Source organism: Puma concolor, chromosome B4, assembly GCF_028749965.1.
Source record: "Puma concolor isolate L17-30 chromosome B4, mPumCon1.1.hap2, whole genome shotgun sequence".
NCBI lineage: Eukaryota > Metazoa > Chordata > Mammalia > Carnivora > Felidae > Puma > Puma concolor.
Window position 1 is genome coordinate 131,024,947 of NC_141673.1, and position 22,419 is coordinate 131,047,365.

The 22,419-nt window shown below is 44.2% G+C and overlaps 1 protein-coding gene and 1 long non-coding RNA gene across 6 annotated transcripts in view; one reads left to right on the forward strand and one right to left on the reverse strand.

Moving 5' to 3' along the window:
• The window catches only part of SEPHS1 (selenophosphate synthetase 1), a 31,160-nt gene extending 13,142 nt beyond the window's left edge, over nt 1-18,018 (forward strand). For 4 of the 5 annotated variants that reach the window (XM_086714923.1, XM_086714919.1, XM_086714920.1 and 1 more), the window contains exons 6-9: nt 2,405-2,495; nt 4,710-4,809; nt 13,999-14,211; nt 16,071-18,018. In XM_086714923.1, coding sequence (XP_086571049.1) covers nt 2,405-2,495; nt 4,710-4,809; nt 13,999-14,211; nt 16,071-16,285 — 619 coding nt within the window. In that variant the 3' untranslated portion in view covers nt 16,286-18,018. The remainder of the gene's footprint in view (nt 1-2,404; nt 2,496-4,709; nt 4,810-13,998; nt 14,212-16,070) is intronic. The other variant, XM_086714922.1, reaches the window with a different exon arrangement.
• On the reverse strand, nt 52-14,003 carry LOC147579509 (uncharacterized). The gene is made up of 2 exons (XR_015254025.1): nt 8,467-14,003; nt 52-2,847 (listed from the first exon to the last, which is right to left on the reverse strand). It is a non-coding gene; the product is annotated as an uncharacterized LOC147579509 (long non-coding RNA).
• Nucleotides 18,019-22,419: the final 4,401 nt, after the last annotated feature.

The window sequence follows — 22,419 nt, forward strand, 5'->3', positions numbered from 1 at the left end:
GTGACCTGGCTGAAGTCGGACGCTTAACCGACTGCGCCACCCAGGCGCCCCAACGTTTATTTATTTTTGAGACAGAGAGGGACAGAGCATGAACGGGGGAGGGTCAGAGAGAGAGGGAGACACAGAATCTGAAACAGGCTCCAGGTTCCGAGCTGTCAGCACAGAGCCCAACATGGGGCTCCAACTCACGAACCGCGAGATCATGACCTGGGCCAAAGTCGGACACTTAACCGACTGAGCCACCCAGGCGCCCCTCTTTCTCTCTCTTTTTGAAAGATTCTCTCTTGATACAAGTTGTTAACTTTTCACGTTTGACGTCTTATTAAGAAAAGCCACCGTGTCCCATTTTCTGAAGGATTCGAAACTCCATTCGTTTACCCTTTTTTATGAGTAAATACTATGAGGCACCGTGTCCGCACGGTTCAGAATTCAAAAGATCCAGAAAGGTCTACAATGCAGAGTCCCTCCCCCATTCCTTGTCACCAGTTTCCCTTCCTGGACTGGGCACCCACTTTTTCCAATTTTTAACCAATTTACTGTGGACATTTAGATTATTTTCAATTATTTTGACATTATAAATAGTACTTCGGTGCGTACCCTTACACACCGATCATTTTGCGTGAGTGTGGCTCTCGGTAAGAAATATTTCATAGTAGAATTGCTGGGTCCAGTGTGTGTGCGGAGTATCTGCACTGGGTGTCTCCAGGCTGCCCTTCAGAGAGGCTCTGGCAGCAGCGAATGGGAAGACCACGTGTTGGTAACAGACCTCTTGTTCTTTGCCAGTCAGTTTGGTGGCCTAAACCTTACTTCGAGAGTAAAGTTGAGCGTGTTTTTCATATATTCGTGTCTTTTGCCCGGTTTTTGATTGTTTGGAGCTCCTTTTAGACACATTATCTGACAGCTTTCGTGCGAAGGGTCTTGCCTTTTTCTTACATCAGAGTTTTGTTTTCCTCTCTTTTATGTGGGCGGTTCTCAAACTTGCCACATAGAGAGGACAGAAGACCCTGAAAGTCTATCTGCCTCACATTTCAGCTTTTTGGTAGAAAAAGCACTTAGCAGTTGCAACAATTAGAAAGGAAAAATAATAAAACAAGCTTCGGTGGGTATTTTTTGGTCAACAGTATGTACGTTTAGCTTGTAAAATAGGAACGAGCGTATACACATGATTATATTTCATAAGATAGTGCCCGTAAACTTAAAAATAACCCGTCGGTTTTATTGCATGTAACTTGTTGATAGTAATTTTTATGGGTTACACATAACCTGTGATGTGCAAGACCGTATAAGCATTAAGGTGTGGTTGAGTCAGAGCTGAAGACTTTTATGTCTTAAGGTCTGGTTTTTGGAAAATGAGTTTCTTGTAAACTGTTAATAGAGTTAACATTTTTCAAACCTAACAGCGGATAGAGACATAGGATGAGTCGGGGAGTTATTTGTTGACTTGAAGTCTGTGCCCCGGACGTTGTAATTGACGTGGGTGAGGGAGTGCGTCACCTGCCATCGGAGGATAGAGCAGCTGGGTGACCAGGAGGACACAGGTGCCTGCTGTAGTGATGATGCAGCATAATAGGAGTGTGGCTGGGGGTCGGTCCTCGTGTTGTCAGTGTTTGCCTTCCCTCTTTGAGAGGGAACCGCCAGGGATGCTGGGGTGGCTCAGTCAGTTATGCGTCAGACTCTTGATTTCAGCTCGGGTCATGATCTCACGGTTTGTGAGTTTAAGCCCTGCATCGGGTTCCATGCTGACAGCACAGAGCCTGCTGGGGTCTCTCTCTCTGGCCCTCCCCCGATCTCTCACGTGTGTGTGTGTGTGTGTGTGTGTGTGTGTGTGTGTGTGTGTGTATGTGTGTGTATGCTCTCACTCTCTAGATAAACTTAGAAGTTTATACATTTAAAAAAAAACAAAAACAGACCAGGAACAACCAAGGATTCTGTCTGGGCCCGGGTAGGAAACTTACTGTTGAACAGTCTGAGTTTGAGAACTTTGCTGAAATCGCCTAAACGTTAGACTGGCAGATTTGAGCCACATCCCACTGCGTCTCTACCTCGTAAGTGCTTGTGAAAAACAGCCCTGGTGTCAGAAGTCTGGTTGCCCCAGAACCACGGTGGGTCTGTGCTGAGAATCGCACACAAGCGGGGCTGAAGGTTAAGTGATTTGCTTCTTCAGACACTTCTCGGGGGTGGGGGGGACCTGTGGGTGATTGCATGCTCCTCAGTTCTGCCATTGCTTCTGGTCCAGCGGCAGCCTCAGCGCTAAGTTGGAAGGTTCTACTCCGCTGATGGTGTTTCGCTTAAATTTAAGTAAGCACAGATAGTTTTTACCAGCCTCTTCTTGCTCCTGTTCTGCTGATAGTGCGTCTGTCTCTTCTGTGCCCCTGACTGGAACGCGCCTTGTTCTCTTCTCCAGGCCAGATAACGCAGTACCGGGGGACGTGCTTGTGCTGACGAAGCCCCTGGGGACGCAGGTGGCCGTGGCTGTGCACCAGTGGCTGGATATCGTGAGTGAACCGCTGCTTGCCACCGTGGGCGGGGGGCGGGGTAGCAGCACATGTTTGGGGCCGTGGTAGTTTTTGTTGGGGCGACTGGTTTGGAGACCAGGGCACTCACCTCGCACATCCGATCGGTTGCGCATCTCCCTGGTCTGGCACCGGAGTTCGCTTCTCGAGAAGCTGTGTCTGGTCCAGAGCGAGCACCATGTCTCGTCCGGAAGTAAGCCCGTCCCCTTGCACATGTTTGCACACATCGCAGATCTGCCACACGTCTTCATTCTGTCTTCTCGAAATAGTCGCACTGCCGGGAAGTGTTTTATCAGCCACATCCTTACAGAAATTCTAGGAACTGTCCGTCGTCCTATGTTAAAGACAGAGTTACGCGTATTAAATGCTTTATCTTTTGTGTCTTAAGCATCACTAACAAAAGGAGAGTGTACAGAAAGTGTAGTGTTTGGGGTAGAACTACGGGCACAGTTACTGACAAATTATTTTAGTCTTGAGGTTTCTGGTTGTTTCACTTATTTTATATAAATGAGTTATATTTAGTTATAACTAAATATAGTTATAATGAGTTATAATTATAATGAGTCATAATTAGTAACTCATAACATTGATAAATATCTCATGGAGGAAGCATCTAGAATATGAAGTTATTTATTCCGAGTCACTTTTCCGCTGAGCTATAGTCATACTTCATTTAGGATTTTCTCCTTGCCCTAACAATTCAAAAATGAATCCAGTTGTGGCATAGTCTCACATAACTTGACGCTTTTCGTTTCTGCAACTGTCATCTGAACTACCATTCCTGAGAAACAGTTGAAAAGGAATAATTTTATGTTATTTATCAGCCAGGTATATCTTGCTCAATACAGCAGAGTACAGAAAATCTCTAAGCCACATTCTTTAGTTATTTTTCCCTTCCGTCCTGTGATGAGGGGAGGTTTCCCATCAGGTATGATCACCTGTACATCGGATTGGAAAGCCATCACAGGCCAGCAATCCACAGTGACTTTCCATAGGACCACCCAGGTCTGAGTAATTCAACAAGGTTACTGGCAGTAGGTGAGGCAAAGGAGCCTGAAAGATGAAGGGTTTGGGAGCCTGCTCCCTACCCCCAATCTGACACCACCTGTCCTTTTTTTAATGCACAAAATTGAAAAAAGCAAGATGTGAAGGTCATGTAGCAGCCTAATACCCTTTCACGAAGGTCAGAAGCAACCCAAGGGTATATTGTCCTGGCACCTGTGTGTATGAGAACACTATGTGTGGCAGGAGAATGAGGTTGTTACCTCTGGGGGAGGACAGGGAGCTGTGGGCCAAGGGAGGATCGCAGGGATGGACTTCAGTTACTGCGTTGGGTGGTAGATCGTTGGATATTATTAAAGACAACGGATGCCTGAATGATGGCCGCTAACGGAGCGTAATGGTAGTATGTCATGAACCCACATCGTGATGCTAGATTCTTTGGAAATCAGACTGTGGAAGAAAGGAAGCCTCTTTTCCCCTGACCTTCGTGATCTCCTCTGTGGTCACTCAACGCTGTCCTTGGGGTGCATGCAATCAAATTCTCTATTTTTTTTTTAAGTTTATTTTTGAGAGAGAGAGAGAGAGCAAGCGAGCACGTGAGCATGAATGGGGGAGGGGCAGAGAGAGGGAGACAAAATCCCAAGCGGGCTCCACGCTGTCAGTGCAGAGCCTGATGCGGCTCGATCCCAAGAACTGTGAGACCATGACCTAAGCCAAAACCCAGAGTGGGTCACTGAACTGACTGAGCCACCCAGGCGCCCCGAAGCTGTTTTCGTAGTGTCTTGTCCACCCAGATGCCTTGATGCAGAGTTTAGGTGAAGTCAGCAAAAGTGTAGTTGTATGAAAATGCGAGCCATCAGCTTATTAGAGGAGGTGGGGAGGAGAAGCAGGGGACACCTGGGACTGTGTGCGTGCGTGGCGCATCCTGCTGGTTTTCCGTGGCCGGCACGCTGCAGGCCTGGGCCACGGCAGTTGCGGGTCGAGAACAGAAAAGATCGCACGATTCTCTGTCTGAAGGGGCCCCTGAAACACTAGTCACGAGAGCAAGTTGGAAAACTTACCTTTGTGTACAAATTTAGGTCGGGGAAACCGCCAGAAGGTGACAAAGGGAAAAATACACTCTTCTTCAGTGGTTAGAAGATTAATCACATTTTTTCCCTCTCTTTTCCTCCTAACCTCTGTTCCCGTCATTAGCCTGAAAAATGGAATAAGATCAAGCTGGTGGTCACCCAAGAAGATGTCGAGTTGGCATACCAGGAGGCAATGATGAACATGGCCAGGCTCAACAGAACAGGTAAGGGGCGGGATCGGCCAGAAGGGAGACAGTGTAGGCTCTGTGGGCCACGTACGGTCTCGGCCAGTACTGCAGGCCCGTCTGTGTGTCCCTGGTTTGGGGTCATAGGTCAGTAGTAGGAATCCAGATACTCTGTGCGTTCCTGACAGAAACGCATTTTAAACGTGACTTGTATTCGAGAAAACGGATGACCGAGGGCTGGGCGAAACATTGCATCGGACGAGGGTGTGAGGGCGCGAAAAGCTTTTCCTCCAGCACACTTTCCTCTGTGCGCCTGGGGTCCGGGGCGCCATGGCCCTGTCAGCACCTCTGTCCCCCTCTTGCTTAGATCCCCCCACAGTGACAGCGGTGCCAGGCGCAGAGAAGAGTTGAAGTTCTGTTTTCTCTCTGTTCCTTCTAGTTCTAAATTTCTGTGATTATGGGCAGTGTTGACTTCCTCTGCGCCCCGATTAAATGGAAGTGAAATTTATATAGCATACTTTCGAAAGTATTTGGCTTAGTGGGGCGCCTGAGCGGCTCCGACTGTTGAGTGTCTGACTCGACTGTGGCTCAGGTCATGATCCCGGGGTCGTGGGGTCAAGCCCCGTGTCTGGCTCCACACCGAGCGTGGGGCCTGCTTAAGATTGTCTCTGTCTCTCCCGCTGCCCCTTTCCCCTGCTCACGCTTGCACTCTCGCTCTCTAAAAAAAAACAAGTATTATTATTTCGAGGTGTTCTCATTGTTGATTCCCACATTTGTGTGTATAAAGGAATAGACATGTCATAATTTTTTCCTCTACATTTTATTTCTCATCTAGCTTCCTAATACTGATAAAATGTAATAATAGCGGTTACCATTTATTTAGTAATTATTGTGTATCAGGAACTTGACCTACTTTCCTGTTTAATTTTTAGGACAACCTTACAAGGTAGCTACCAACTCATTCAGGGTCACACAGCTAATCAGTGGGGACCTAGGATTTGAAACTACTGCTTGTAATGCTTGTAGTATTATGGTCTATTCCTTTCTGAACAATTTAGTAAGAAATTGAGGCTATTTCACAGTCTCTATGCATGGTAATTGAGTGAATGTTTTGGTACTAAGTTTTAAAAGCAGATTAAAATAAAATAGGAAAGGGGCACCTGGGTGGCTCAGTTGGTTAAGTGTCCGACTTTGGCTCAGGTCATGATCTCGCAGTTCTTGGGTTCGAGCCCCGTGTCGGGCTCTGTGCTGACAGCTCAGAGCCTGGAGCCTGCTTTGGATTCTGTCTGTCTGTCTGTCTGTCTGTCTGCTCTCTCTCTCTCTCTCTGCCCCTTCTGCTCATGCTCTGTCTCTTGTCTCTCTTTGTCTCTCAAAAATAAATAAATGGTAAAAAAAAAAAAAAGAAAAAAGAAAAAAAATTAATAAAATAAACCAGGAAAGTTCCAGAAGCAGAATTCTCCTTCCTGAAAGCAGCAAGGCTTGCTGAGGGAATTACTTCTCATAGAGTTGAAGCATCATATTCTCCCCTTTTCCTGCCTTTCATATGCAGATAGAAAACACCAGGCATATTGCATAATTAAGAAGGAAGCTCTTCTCGTGAGTCTTTGAAGTCCTAACCTCTGATGTGCCAGAGGAACTGTTTCTAGAAAAGCATCTGTGCAGATGATTTGGAAGCAAACCAGCATTTAGAACGTCAGCCCCAAGAGGGCAGAGAGTTTTGTTTGTTTTGTTTGCCGTGGTGTCCCCAGCGCGGAGAAGAACGCGGGGCACACTGTGGGCACTCGTTCCATCGAATGAGCTAACTTTGCCACCTGCTAGCTTTCTTTTTGGTACTTCACGGATATTTTCCTTTTCATAATTCTGTGAATTGGATCCTATTTCTCCCCTTTGGCCGAAAGGAAGTACGTAAGTACAGGCAGATGCTGTTCCCAAACCCAAATCTGTCTGTCTCCAAAAGTGCTCTTTCTCCAGTACCACAGATTCCATCAACGTAAGGCAGTGAAAGAAATTTATACGGTTTTTTTCTGGAAATACCGGTGTCTTTCTCCTCGTTAATTGCACGCTGTAAGGACGTGGGTCGTGGGGCGTCCTGTCCGGGAACTTGGAAGATGAAATTGAAAAACCTTTTCTTTACAAAAGTCACTCTTCATTCGGTTCTTCAAGTTCCCTGAGCAAGCAGTCAGAAACAGATTTGAACGTACTTTCTTTGTCCTCTCCCCTCAATCCTTCAGTTTCCCCCAAATGACTGCACCAAACGGATATGATACTTAAGCCAATGAACTCTTCAGTTATTGAAAAAAGAAGAAATGGTAGGGCTGACCAGGGGATCTTAAAAGAGCTTTTCCGACACTCTGAATCACTTCACAGTGTGACAATATGGGGCGCCTGAGTGGCTCAACCAGTTAAGTGTCCAACTCTTGATTTCGGCCCAGGTCATGATCTCACGGTTCCTGAAATGGAGCCTGCATTTGGGATTCTCTCTCTGCCCCTCCCCAGCTCGCATGCGTGGGCGCACTCTCCCTTTCTCTCTGTCTTAAAAATTGATAAACTTGGGTGTCTGGGTGGCTCAGTTGGTTGAACATCCAACTTTGGCTCAGGTCATTATCTCACAGTTCGTGAGTCTGAGCCCTGCATCGGGCTCTGTGCTGACAGCTCACAGTCCGCTTTGGATCCTCTGTCCCCCTCCCTCTCTCTGCCCCTTCCCTGCTCATTCTCTCTCTCTCCCTCTCTCTCTCTCCCTCCCCCCCCCTCAAAAATAACTATTTAAATAAATAATCTAACTTACAAAACTGTGAAAACAGATTATTTTTTTCCAACATTTGCCATTCTCCCCTTCCTTAAATTACAATTTTTTATGAGATGTTGGGGCACCTGGGTGGCTCAGTGGATTGAGCGTCTGACTTTGGCTCAGTTCATGATCTCGCAGTTAGTGAGTTTGAGCCCCACATCAGGCTCTTAGCTGTCAGCACAGAGCCTGCGTCAGATCCTCTCTGTCCTTCTGATCTCTGCCCCTACTTCGTTCATGCGCGTGTGTGCGCACGCTCTCTCACACACTCACACACACACACACACACACACAGGCTTTCTATCAAAAATAAACATTAAAAAAAATTTTATGAGATGTCCAGTTGATGCAAAAGAATTCTATGAAATATGTGCAGGGCTTAAGAGAACAACACCCATGTGCCCACCGTCTCGTACAAGAAACAACGTGGTCTTGGAAGCCCAGAGGTGTCCCTCCCACACTCTGCTCCTAGATTCCTGTGTAGGAGCAGCTCCTGCTCTGAGTCCCATGTTTATTCTCATGTATTTTGCTTTTCTTCTTATTATTATTATTAATCTTAGAGCAAGAGAGGGAGAGAGAATCTTAAGCAGGCTTCATGCTCAGTACAGAGCCCGTCTCAGGGCTAAATCCCACAACCCTGGGATCATGATCAAAATCAAGAGTCAGGTGCCCAACTGACTGAGCCACCCAGGCACCCCTTCATGTATTTTAAAATCTTTTTATCACAAAGACTTGTATCTTTAAGCAGTTAGTTGGGTTTTTTTAATTTTTTGCTTCACTGAATCATACCTGTTTTCTTTTTCTTGCTGTCTTGTGCACATTTAACACTCCTGAGTGTTATTCCTGGTGTATGTAGTTGTACTTAATTCATTTTCATTGCTGTACAATTGTCCATTCTGTCGCTGACTTACCCTGACTGCTGCTAGTGGGCATTCGGGTTCCTGCAGAGAACTTCCTCGGCCCGGGCTTCTGGTCCATACGTGTAAGAGGTCAGTGCTGCCTCGGCGTTTCTAGATGGTGCTCGTAGCTTCTGAGGGTGCTTGTACACCACGGTTTATAATGACCTGCCACATTTAAATTTTTTCTGTAATATATTTTTCCATTTATTTTATATGTATTTTTTACTATAAAAAAAAGATATGCTCATTATAGAAGTTTTTAGAAAATGAAAAAAGGAGAGAAGAAACATCGTCCCTGGTCCCACCACCCAAGACAGCTTCTGTTAATATATTTGTTTTCTTGCAGGGTTTTTTTCTATCATTGGTTGGTGGTTTACTATTTTATTGTTCATGTTTTCAACTAGTGGTTGTCATACATTTTACTTGTATTTGGAATGTGTTTTTATTTACTTAACATTACTGAATTCTTTTTTTCCCACATTATCTCATCATAGAACACATAATTTTTAATGCCTTGGATGATCTACCAGAAATATAATTAATTTACCTTTTGCCCACTCGTGAATTTGCGGGGAGTGGGGGGGGGGGTCAAATTTTTCCATAGTTAGTTGTCTGTGTTCCAGGAATATTTCTTTGGCTCTATTCCAAAGTCAAATTGTAATTATTTAATTCTTTGTCCTCAGTTGCTCTCCTCACTTACGACCAAGACTTTTCGTTTGTGTTTCTCTGTTCATGTGTCAAACTGTTTAAGGAGTCTTTCTCCTTTTTTCTTTTTTCTTTTTTGGTCCTTCAAATTAAGTCATAAAACAGTAAGAAAGTGATTTTTACAGATTTTTATTTGTATGCTTTTTCAGTTTGCTTGTATTTGAGCATTTAAGATTCCCAGTCCTTACTTTTTGTACATTGTTGGGAGGAATACAATATGGCAGAAGCTTATGGAGGAGCATTTGGTCATATCTAGCAAAATTACATGTACATTTATTTTGACTCCGTGGTCTTGCCTCTGTGACCTATGGAATGACGTGTGTGCGAGGCTATTATTCGTTGAAGCCCGTTTGCAATTTCTAATGGAGGAAACAACCCAAATGTCCATCAGTAGGTTACTGAGTGATGTAGTCTGTGTGCTTACCATGGAATACTGTACAGCCACTAAAAGCACTGAAAGGTCTTTATTCTTGGAAACTACCACTTTTTTTGACTTGTCTGATAGAGGAGCGCCTGGGTGGCTCTGTCAGTTGGGCGTCCAGCTTCGGCTCAGGTCATGATCTCACGGTTCGTGGGTTTGAGCTCCGCATCGGGTTCTGTGCTGACAGCTCGGAGCCTGGAGCCTCCTTCGGATTCTGTGTGTGTGTCTCTCTCTCTCTCTCTCTCTCTGTCTCTCTCTCTGCCCCTCCCCCACTCACGCTCTGTCTCTCTCTCAAAGATAAACAAACATTAAAAACATTGAAAAAAATTTGCCTAATATATATCAAGTTAAGGAGTCTCAAAACTGCGTGGGGAAGAATTATTTCAAATCAGTCTGAGCCTGGTATTTTCAATGTACAGCCTCAGGACAAAAACCCACAAAGATATGTCATTGTATTCAGTGGGTTTGTGTTGATGAAAATACTGGTATAGTATGATAAAATAAGTAAGTATAGTTGGGAACAAATTTTAAGAATAAAAAGAAATAAGACCAAAGAAGCAGAGTTATAAACCATAATCTTGGGGCACCTGGTGGCTCAGTCAGTTAAGCGTTCAACTTGATTTGGCTCAGGTCATGATCTCACAGTTTGTGAGTTCGAGCCCCGTGTCAGGCTCTGTGCTGACAGCGCAGATCCTGCTTGGGATTCTCTCTCCCTCTTTCTCGGCCCCTCCCCCACTAGTTTGTGTTCTCTCTCTCTCTCTCTCAAAATAAATAAACATTAAAAATAAACTATAATCTTTACTTTGGAATTAACAGTATGAACTCAGGATGTTGTTTTTTTTCCCCTAAAAATACTTATTTCCAAGCCAATTGAAAAGGCCTAGGAGCAGTGATAACCCAATAGTAATGAACTCCTAGTGCCCAGATTGTGATCTGAAAATTAACATTTCCCATGAAAAAGTGCCAGGACTCCTTGGGGAAATGACTGATTTCAACTCTGGGAAAGGAAATGCAGAAGATAAGCTCGGGACCTCCTGTGCCTGAAAGTAATGGAGCCCCCAATAGCTAATGGGGTCCTGTCACTGCACCAGAACTGGTGGAAGAGCTGACCCCACCAGTCAGACTGGAAAGGGGGCAGTTTGAATATCAAAAGGAAGAGTGACTGGAGTCAGCTGAAGCATGTCAAGCGTCTGAAAACCAAGGAAATCATAATGAGAGTTGAAACTTCTTGTCCACCTTTGGAAGTTGCTAGAGCACCAACCATGCATTATGAAAATAAAGGATTCAGTCACACATTTTACCTTTCTTATACGGGTGGTATTTGGGGAAATCCAAATTAATTGTTTTTTAAATTTCTTTAGAAGAGTCACATCTAATAAATCCTGGAAGAATGAATCACACATTTGCCATTTTTGCTGCGCCCTTGATTTAACGAACCTCAACAAACATCAGTGGCTGCTAAAAACCATTAGGTGAAAGGTTTGTGGGGAGGTGATAAATGCCCCCCACCCCCCCATCAGAGAAACTGAACTTGAATCTCATCATGCCTTGGACCTGGCTGCCAGTTTGGTAGAACCTGTCATCATCAGGGAAGACAGCCAAATCCAGAATGCAGGAACTTCCACAGAAAAAGTGACTCTGTCTCCACAACAAACAAATGGCATGGGGGAGAAAAAGAGGAAACTCTTAAAAATTAAGAGGTTTAGGAGAAATCTGTTAACGTGCAATATTGTGTTGGAATGATAATGGTATTGTAGTTAAATTTTTTAAAACCTTTTATTTATGTTTTTAAAAAATTGTTAACATTTATTTTTTTGGGAGGGAGAGAGGGAGCATGAGTAGGCGAAGGGCAGAGCAAGGCCTGAGAGGATCCCAAGCAGGCTCCACGCTATCAGCGCAGAGCCCAGTGCAGGGCTTAATCCCACAAACTGAGATTGTGACTTGAGCAGAAATCGGGAGTCAGAGATGTGTAACCTACTGAGCCAGCCAGGGCACCCCCTTTTTTTTTGATCTTTTAGAATTGCATACTGAAATGTTTACAGGTGAGGTAATATGACTGGGGTTTGCTTTAAAGTTACCCACCCCACCCATATCCCCCAACGAGTAGGCAGGAATAGGTAAGACCCCAGCAGAAAGGTGGTAGTGGTTGAAGCTGGGTTTTGTTGGCTGCACAGGAAGGAGTTCATTGTGATTCATTAAAATTCCCATAGTAAAATTCGCAACAGTAATTCCCTGTGCAGGGACAAAATGGTGATCAGTAAAAATGGAACCCTGATTACTGACTGGGGTTCACTGTGTCCTCTAAGCTCATCCAAGATGGCACTGGGAAGAGCTGCTAAACTGCATGTCTTTGCTTATATTAAATGTCATTGGCTGCCTGCTGCCCTGCCCTGCCCAGGCGTGTTAATAGAATGGATGTCTAGTTGCTTAACCACCGTGATGGACTAGAAATTCTCTCCACCTCTGTTGTTGCGAATGCGCTTAGGTAAAAGAGATCTTTGTCTAAAAAGAAAATGTACCAAAAAACACATTCACTCCAGAGTGCTCCTGTAAACATGGAGTGTATTTCATTTCATGAGAAGCATTTAACTTTTAAAAATTAGACTTTCAGTTACTCCCCCCCCCCCAAATGAACTACTTCAGTATGAATCTAACAAAGGACGTGCACGCTGTGTATGAGGAAAACTATAAAACTGATGACAGAAGTCAAAGAAGATACAAAAGAAATGGAGAAGTGCTCCAGGTACAGAGATAGAAAGACTCAGTATCATCAAGGTGTCAGGCCTTCCCAACTTGATGTGTGAATGGAACTCAGTGCAATGCAGTCCCATTCATAATCCTAGCCAGTTAGTTTGTGGATATTGACAAACCGATTCTGAGTTTGGATGGAAGAGCAGAAGACCCCGGGGACAGCCGACACAGTGCTGAAGGGGAGCATTTGGAGGACTGACACCACCCAGCTTCAAGACGGTGTAATTACAGTGGTCACTGCAGTGTGATGCCGGTAATGGTGGACGAGGACATCAGTGGGACAGAAGGCAGAGGCCAGAAATGGGCCCACACATATATTGTTTGATCTTTGACAAAGGAGAAGGGACAATTCAGTGGAGAAAGGATCATCTTTTCAACAGAACGTACTGGAACGGCTGGACATTTACAGGCAGGAAGTGAACCTAGACACAGATCTTCTTATAAAAATCAACTCAGTCAGTTGAGCATCCAACTCTTGATTCCGGCTCAGGTCATGATCTCACGGTTTGTGGGATCGAGCCCCGCATGAGGCTTTGTGTTGACAGCGTGGAGCCTGCTTGGGATTCTCTCTCGTCTGTTCCTCCTCTGCTCATGCTCCCTCTCTCTCTCAAAATAAATAAACATTTTTAAAATATAAAATGAGCTATCAAGCCATAAAAGGCATGGTGGAAACTCAAAAGCATATTTCTGAGTGAGAAGACCATCTGAAAAGACCAGATACTCTTACGATTCCAAATCTGGCATTCTGGAAAAAGCAAAACTATGGAGCCGGTAAAAAGAGCAGTGGTTGTCAGGAGCTGGGGGTAGGGGTGGGATGAACAGGTGGAGCACGGGATTTTTAGGGCAGTGAAACTACTCTGTGTGATACTGATGATGGATGCATGTCATACATGTGTGAACACATCCACTACAACATCAAGAGTGAGCCCCAAGGTGAATGAACTTCAGTTAATAATAATGTGTCAGTAACAGCTCATCACATGTATCAAATGTATCACCAATGCTAGATGTTAATAAGAGAAGGGGGGCAGGGAGTATATAGGAAACTCCTGTACTTTCTGCTCACTTTTCTCCAAACCTATAAGTACTTTGAAACTTTTTTTTTTTAATTCAAAAATTAACCTTAGTTTAGGCAACGCACTTAGAGTGAGAATGCTTTGAATTTAGGTCCGTCTTAAAAAGTCTTGTTGACTTGAGGATGGTGTAGGCTGGTTTACCTTTTGTTGAGCTAGCAATTCTTTTTTTGTTCACTGGAGAATTACTGCAGACTGAAGCTGCTGATAGTTCTAAATGGTTCAAGTAGAATAAGAAATCACCTCTCAGGGGCACCTGGGGGGCTCAGTCGGTTGAGTGTCCGACTTTGGCTCAGGTCATGATCTCCCAGTCTGTGAGGTCGAGCCCTATGTCAGGCTCTGTGCTGACTGCCCAGAGCCTGGAGCCTGCTACGGATTCTCCGTCTCCCTCCCTTTCAAAAATAAACAAGCATTTTTTAAAAAATGGGTGTTTTTGGCAAATTACTTTTTCATTATCCCAGTATGTCATTGCCCTGATGAATTAGGAATTTTGAGATCAAAGTTTGTTTAAAATTTTGAGATGAGGTGGGTTTTTTTCTCCTCAGTCTTCATTTATTTCACCAGGTAATAAATGGGTCCTCTGTCCTCTCTTAGCTGCAGGTCTCATGCACACGTTCAACGCCCACGCTGCCACTGACATCACGGGCTTTGGAATTTTGGGCCACGCGCAGAACCTGGCCAAGCAGCAGAGGAACGAGGTGTCCTTTGTGATTCACAACCTTCCCGTCCTGGCCAAGATGGCTGCCGTGAGCAAGGCCTGTGGAAACATGTTCGGCCTCATGCATGGGACCTGCCCGGAGACATCAGGTACAAGGATCCTGGGCCCAGATCTGAGGACTAAGCTAGTGAGGCTAATGGAAATTTCTCTGACAAGGAAGCAGCCAGGTACTTGAGCATGACCCCAAACTGTGTGAGGTCAGTGCTGGTAGATAACCTTGGCCTTCTTAGCACGAATGTTCTCAGGCCCCACGGGTGCCCTGCCATTCTGTGTGTGATAGAGAGCAGTGTTAAATTTCAGTGTTTCTGTTTGGTGACAGGATGGAAGGAAGGGAGAATATGGGGAAAAGGAGTCATTACTCAGCTTTCATTGGAAACTTAGCATTTGAATTAACTGTGATACCTATAGGTTACAGTGAACAGGTTATGTTTTTTCCTTGAAGAAAAAGTCTAAAATTGCAATTTCGGGAATGAGATAGTATATTGTGTCTCCACAGTGCCCCTTAACTTGACTCTTGTGTTTCATCCCCATATATTCTCTGTCTTTTTTCGGCTTTTGTTATTTCTATCTTCTTGCTAACTCAGGAGTTACTCTGACAACAGGGTCAGATCATCTGGGGATTTAAAAATACCCGTGTGTACGGGTCCCGGGGGTGTTCAGTTAAGCATCTGACTCAGTTTTGGCTCAGGTTGTGATCTTACAAAATTCATGGGTTTGAGCCCCACATCAGCCTCTGCACTGACAGTGTGGAGCCTGCTTGAGATTCTCTCTCTCCCTCTCTCTCCCTCTCCCTCTCTCTCTCTCTCTCTCTCTCTCTCTCTCCCTCCCTCCCTCCCTCCCTCCCCCTCTCTCCCCCTCTCTCCCCCCCCTTCCCTCTGTTTGCTCCTCTCTCTCTTTCTCAAAATAAATAAACAAAAACTTAAAAAACAAAAAAATACCAGTGGTTAGACCTGACCCCCAGGAAGCCTGATTAGCCCAGAGGATTCTGGGGTGCCGCCGGAGGCAAGGACCCCAAAGCCCTGCCCCAAGTCCGCTCTGTAAGAGGGCTTGCAATTCGCTGGTAGGCCTCCCACAGCCTCTGTAGAGGACCCTTCAATTTCCTGTCCTTAAAAAAACAGCAAAAAACTTAAATCCGCTTTCTAGAAAAAAATTCTAAGAGGACAACTGAGCTGTTGGTTCAGTGTCTGCCCAGAATGGTGCCTGCCACCCGGTGGGCCACTGATGCCACCTGGTGGGCCTGGAGTAAGTGTTGAGTGAATTAATGAATATTACTGGCAAATTCCATTTGTTTCCTTCATTCAAAATTGAGAAGTTTTTACTTTTTTGCAAAAGTATAGATACATATTTTTTCCTGGTTGTGTTAGTTCCACTTACAAATGCATAAAATTTTCTGTCTGAGCTACTGACCTATATTTGATGAAGGTTTTTGTAACATATTTTATGTTTTTTCTGTTTTGAAGAGGACAGAGCCAGATACTCTGAGGCCTACACCTCTTCATGATCTTAAGTTTTAAGTTAAAAAAAAAGTATATAAAAAAACCCTTTTTATAAACTGAGGAATCCACGTAGATAAGTCAAAAAGGGAAAGTTCTCTTTCGGTTTTAAGTATTTCTTTCAGTGAAGCAAGAAAAAAGTAGCTCCCACGTATGTTATTGAGGCCTTAGACACCTTACTCCTGTTAAATGAGTCACACCTAGCTCATTTTCATTGTTTAAATAAAATTTGTTGTGTGCTTTTTAACATAGTAGCTTACCAAGAAGTCGCTAATTGCTCTGCAGTTTAATCTGTGGGATTCTCAATTGACTGGAAGGGGCAGCTCTTGTAGAGACAGAAAAGAGTTGTTGGCCGAACGGCCATCTGGGCGGAAGCGAGGTGGAAAGGCCGTAGCAGAGAAACTGCTCACCAGGAATCCCAGCTGACGATAATTTTCTTTTTTTCCCTTTGCCAGGAGGCCTCCTAATCTGTTTACCGAGAGAGCAAGCTGCTCGATTCTGTGCAGAGATAAAGTCTCCCAAATACGGGGAAGGTCACCAAGCATGGATTATTGGGATCGTAGAGAAGGGCAACCGCACAGCCAGAATCATAGACAAGCCCCGGATCATCGAAGTCGCACCACAGGTGGCCACTCAGAACGTGAACCCCACCCCGGGGGCCACCTCTTAATCTAGACCCAACTAGCTATTTGGTTTTGTTTTTAAATAGATCTATTTCCTTTTTCATCATTTCAATTAAAGACTATAAACAACAACAAAAATCTCATTGTGTCTACACATCTGGTGACCTTAGGTCGATTTGTGAGTGGATGCAATTAATAAAATAAAATCCATTGCCTTTTTTTCCTGTTACATTAACTGAAGATGCACCTAATCTTGAGGCAGCTTCTGAGTTGAGAATTATATTGTTATCCAATACTGTTGATTCATTTTGAATCTTTAGACACTTATCTCTTGCCGCATAGGCTCTTTTTAAAGGTGCTTTCACGTAGCACAGACATTACCAGTCGTGGGGTCAGATAGCAGTTGGTGTCTTTTCATTTTGTGTGTATTTATCGTTCCCGGTCTGGTCTTTTTTTAAAGTGTCTTGAATGGGATTCTGGAAAGATGGAATTGGTAAGTGACACAACGGTAGCCCGGTAGTGAGAGGGTCACGTGATTCCTTCCAGTCTTTCCTTTGTAAAGCCCGGTGTCCTCATTCGAGAACATCTCTTTGACCCAGGACATTTTCCCACTAGCGCATTCAGTTAAACGAGGCAAGTGCTGAACTCTGCATGGAAAGCACTTTGAAGACAAGAAAGAAATCTAATTTCTTTTTTTGTAGCCTTCCTAATATTTGCAGTAATACCATTAACTGTTTTCTTTTATTGACAGCAAAAGATACTTTTTGCGATGTAACTAGATGTTCTATAGTGCAACAAGGAATTGCCCCCCGAAAGGGGGTTCGTGTATAATACTCATTTACAATTCAATATATAAGTAACTACACAAATAATTTTTAAATATAATCCATAATAAAGACTGTTCTGTGGATGGTAGTGTTTAATACATTTTATATTTTGTATAGTGATTCAGGCCTCTTGTTTTCTTAAAATCAGTTATTTAGCCTAATTCTCAGCATTATTTTGTCCTTGGTGCCAGTCCATTTTTGTGCACGCTTTTTGTGATCTGTGTTAAAAATCTGCATTGCCAACATCGCAGCTCGAACTTAAACTTGTTATTCAAATAAATATTTAATTTTTTTTTTAATGCTCTTGTATAATCAGATGCCCCCTTTAGTATTATTTTAGAAGCGTTGGGAGGGTTTTGGCTAAAAGTACAATTTATCGGGGAAAACTAGATTTTAGTTTTATAAAACTTTTAAGTCTTTCACGGGACCTATATTTTCTTGAATTAAATTTTGTAGTTCTAGAACAAATAGGCGATCCAAAAAGGTGTTTCTCTGTGTTACTTAAAAACAGAGGCTTCCTTCTGTCTTAACCCACCAAACAGTAAGGAGGGGATCGCTGTCATTAAGCACACGAGTGCTCCGGTGGCTCAAGTGTCTGCCTAAGAGAATAAAGCACCCCCGTCCCTGCGAGTTTCTGAATGCCTCCTGCTTGCAGGCACCAAAGCCGTGAGAACAGACCCTCCTCTTGCCAAAGGAAACCAGCCCTCGGGAGAGGACGCCCCCGGAAGAGGCCTCACTGCGGATGCGCCCTCCACCAGGAGCCAGAGGGCGGCCGCTGCGTGGGCATGACTGGAACTCAAGCCATACGTGCGGGTGTGCGGGACCCCAGGGGCCGCTCCGGAACTGACATTGATGGGACGTTTTGTAGGCATTTATACAGATGTTGGTCCCCAAAAGCTACAAACCAGTGGTCTGCAAAATAAAATGTGTTGGAAACCTCTGAGTAAGGTGAACATGCTGTTGAGCTTTTTTTTTTTTTTTTTTTTTTTTTTGACAACACCAGTGATGACTAAATCTGAATTCTTTTTAATGTTGATCATGCCTTGAATGCTGATGATTTCCTTGGTGGCGGGCCTACTGAGAGGAAGCGAGCTAAGCGGATTATGCACCTGAGGAGATCTTCGTGAAGATTCACGTTTAGAAAAAATGCTGGGGACAAGGAGGTCCGTGTAATTCACGTGATCTCAAGGAGGAAGGACTGGTAAAAGGTGGGGTTTCCCAGAGAACATTCCAGATGACCTGCTTTAAGATCACTTGGGGATGCTTGTCACACGCCCTGCCCCTGACCGGCAGAGTCCGGATTCTGGTGGACCAGGGAATCTGTAACAGGCACCCCAAGTGGCCGAGTGCGGGGAGGTTAGATGTAAAGGGGTGTCGCAGAGGGCCGGGAGAGGAGAAGGAAGGAAGGAAGGAGCTGCTTTCACAATATGCTTTTAAAGGAATTTTTCTCCCAAATTATGCCCACTCTGATTATTGCCATCTGGGGCCAGCAAAACCCAAACCAACCCAAGTGTTTTGAAATGTCCTTGAAGGATCAAGTGATTGAATATTTGGCTTAGCAAAATCTGTGTAAATACCTTCAAATTTGGTGAATAGTTAACACGCAGACAATAATTTGGCTTCCTGGTAGCACTTTAACACTTCACACTGATCTTGGTGCAGTGATTTATTTTCTTTAAATCCTACGGTGCAGTTGCATCCAAAAATACAGCTTGTGAAAATACACAGAATTTTTTCATACAGCCTGGAGAGGCTGGGCCCTGGTGAGGTCAGTTACTCCTCGAGGCGACAGGCGTCACTTGCCAAGGAATATCAAAGCCTCGCTTGTTGTTTGCACAGGCTGTGTTGAAACATTTACTGTAATTCTGTCCAGGAGGAGAAACTGAAATATTGTGTAAGCAATATGTACTTTTTGGCTGAATGTTTTTTAAATCACTTAGTATATTGTAGTCTCCAAGTTCTGCATGCCTTATGATGAATAAACACGAGTGTTTTAAGTTGTTCTGATTTTAGATGTATGAGACTGCAGTTTCCGTCTGAATTTAGTGTTGCCTTTAAAAGAGTTCCATGGGAATTCTAAGTTTTACAGTCTTGCTCTGTAAAGAGAGACCAGAATAGCTATATGATACTATACTTTTTTTTATTTTCAGAAGTAATAAAGCAAGCATAGATAATGATGCTTCAGATACTTAAATGTCTTGTGTGTGTGCGTGTGTGTGTGTGTGTGTGTGTGTGTGTGTGTGTGTGTGTGTAGACAGAGAGAGATTGATCTACCGCCTTGAGTTTTTCATTTCCCACACTCAGCACCCTTTTTCTCTAGATGAAGTCGTGGTTACATAGACCATATAACTTAGTTTCAACAGTAATTTGTAGCTTTTCTCATTAAATGCCTGCATATGAGTGATGTGATTTGAAAAAATTTTTTAGTGTTTGTTTTTGAGAGAGAGAGAGTGAGCAGGGAAGGGGCAGAGAGAGACGGAGACAGAATCCGAAGCAGGCTCCAGGCTCCGAGCTGTCAGCACACAGCCTGACGTGGGGCTTGAACTCCCAAGCCGTGGGGATCATGATTTGGGCCAATATCAGACGCTCAACTGAGAGAGCCACCCACGTGCCCCATAAGCAATGCAATTTTTAAACATCCCGGGGTCCACATGGAAAACCAACAGATTGAAAAAACTCTCAAAAATGGAGCATGGGAATATCACTTTGCCTCTGGTTGGTTCAGTCTCCTTGTCTTAAACCTAAACAAGGTTCAACGAAGTGAACCGTGGTTTCGCTTGGCCTTCATCGAGTGAAACCATCGGTAGGACAGGGTGCTCGTGGGTGTCTAGATGTGCTCAAGAGTTGCTAGAATCCTAGGTGGCCAGTGGCCTTCAGCAGGTCAGTAAACATTGGGTGCGTAGATCTTGGACCTTTTCTCTGCAGGGTTTCCTGTATTTCCTCTATTTAAGTTCTTAAATATTTGATCTCCAACTCTGGATTCACAGTTGATGGTTTCGGTGGTTTCGGATGGTCCTGCCCAGCCCTGTTTGTTGCCTGTGGAGGGGGCTTCATGCGTGGGAGGACTGCATCTAATCGAGCCCATCGCAACTTTGTGGAAGGAACTAGAAAATTCACTCCACCAGTGATCTGGTTGCTGAAGAGTTTCAGGAATGCAAGCACATGCACATAGAAGTTGATGGAGAGCTAGGAAACCGTAAGTGAATTATCAAGTCTTATATTTGGCCTAGTTCTTATTTTATTTTATTTTTTTTTAATTTTTTTTTTAACGTTTATTCATTTTTGAGACAGAGAGAGACAGAGCATGAATGGGGGAAGGTCAGAGAGAGAGGGAGACACAGAATCTGAAACAGGCTCCAGGCTCTGAGCCGTCAGCACAGAGCCCGACGCGGGGCTCGAACTCACAGACCGTGAGATCATGACCTGAGCCGAAGTCGGCCGCCCAACCGACTGAGCCACCCAGGCGCCCCTGGCCTAGTTCTTAAAGGAGAATTGTATAAAACTGATGTCTAGAACATGGCCCTGCTTTGGTCCATTTTGACAAGTGAGACAATTCTAGTAGTCGAACCCCACTGTGCTGCTCACGCTACACTCACCACATCTGTCACCAGACAACACTTACAACACCACTGACTGTATTCCACGTGCTGTACGTTTCACCCCTGTGTCCAACCCTTTCCGTAACTGGAAGCTTGTACCTCCCAACCCTCTCCCCCCACCCCCGCCGCCGGCAACTGTCAGTTCTCCGTATTTATGGGTCTGCTGCTGTTCTTTGTTTTAGATTCCACATAGAAATGAAATCATATGGTATGTCTTTCTCTGACTTCACTTAGCATAATACCCTCCAGGTCCATCCATGTGCCCTCCTGTTTTTATTTTTTAAACAAAAGGCTAGAGGGGCACCTGGGTGGCTCAGTCAGTTGAGCATCCGACTTTGGCTCAGGTCATGATCTCTCGGTTCATGGGTTAGAGCTGTCAGCTCAGCCTGGAGTCTGCTTCAGATTCTGTGTCTCCCTCTCTCTCAGTCGTGAGTTCGAGCCCTGCATCGAGCTCCACACTGGTAGTGCAGAGCCTGCTTGGGATTCTCTGTCTCCCTCTCTCTTTGCCCCTCCTCTGCTTGTGCCCTCCCCCCAAAATAAATAAACATTAAGGGGCACCTGGGTGGCTTAGTCAGTTAAGCGTCCATCTTCAGATCAGGTCATGATCTCATGTTTCGTGGGTTCAATCCCTGCATCAGGCTCTGTGCTGACAGCTCAGAGCCTGGAGCCTGCTTCAGATTCTGTGTCTCCCTCTCTTTCTGCCCCTTCCCCATTCAAAATAAACATTAAAAAATAATAATAATACAAAGGACTCAGACATACATCTATAAAGGACTTCTCAAAGAATAGAATAAGACCACTAACCTTAGAATAAAATTAAGTAGAATAAAACCATTCAGATTAGAACAAAATTAAGTAGCCACCATCCACCTTTGCCAGTCAAATCCGTCTGGTAAATCCACTTACATTAAGTCATGGGGTGCTTAAAATCCAGGTGACATTTATTTCTGTTCCCTAACTTTTTATTTTGGAAACTTTTAAACAGAAAAGTTAAAGAACTAGTATAATGGATACTTCTAGAAATATTAAGTTGTTGATATTAAGTTGCTTTCTCTCCATGTATGACCTATGCACACATCCATATGTGTGTGTGTCACATAATACACGAATATGCATTTGTTGTTTTGGTGGAACTGCTCAGAAATAAATAGCAGCCATTGTGACACTATCAAGTGGCAGGTGGGGACATCCACAGATGATCACAAGATTTCAAGTGATCAGAGTGCTTTGCATGTAGCGATGCATTCTCATGGCAGGTTTTTTGTGTTTTTTTTTTTAATGTTTATTTATTTATTTTGAAAGAGAGGGAGAGCGTGAGCAGGGGAGGGGCAGAGAGAGAGGAAGAGAGAGAGAGAATCCCAAGCAAGCTCCACCATGTCAGTGCAGAGCCCGATGCAGGGCTCGATCTCCTGAACCGTGAGACCATGACCCGAGCCAAACTCAAGAGTTCAATGCCTAACCGACTGAGCCACCCATGGCAGTTTTTATAGTGTGAAAGAACTTCCAGAGTATACAAATAACAGAGGTGAGCAAAACTAAAGAGAAATGCCAAATGAGAGGTGGAGCTTTTAAAAAATAAGTATATTTATTTATATTTGTTTTTAATAATAAATTGTATTTATTATTAAAAACAAATATACACAGTACTTTTCAAATCTATTAACAAGAACTGCTGGGGTGCCTGGGTGGCTCAGTCTGGGAAGCGTCCAACTCTTGGTTTTGGCTCAGGTCATGATCCCACGGTTCGTGGAGTTA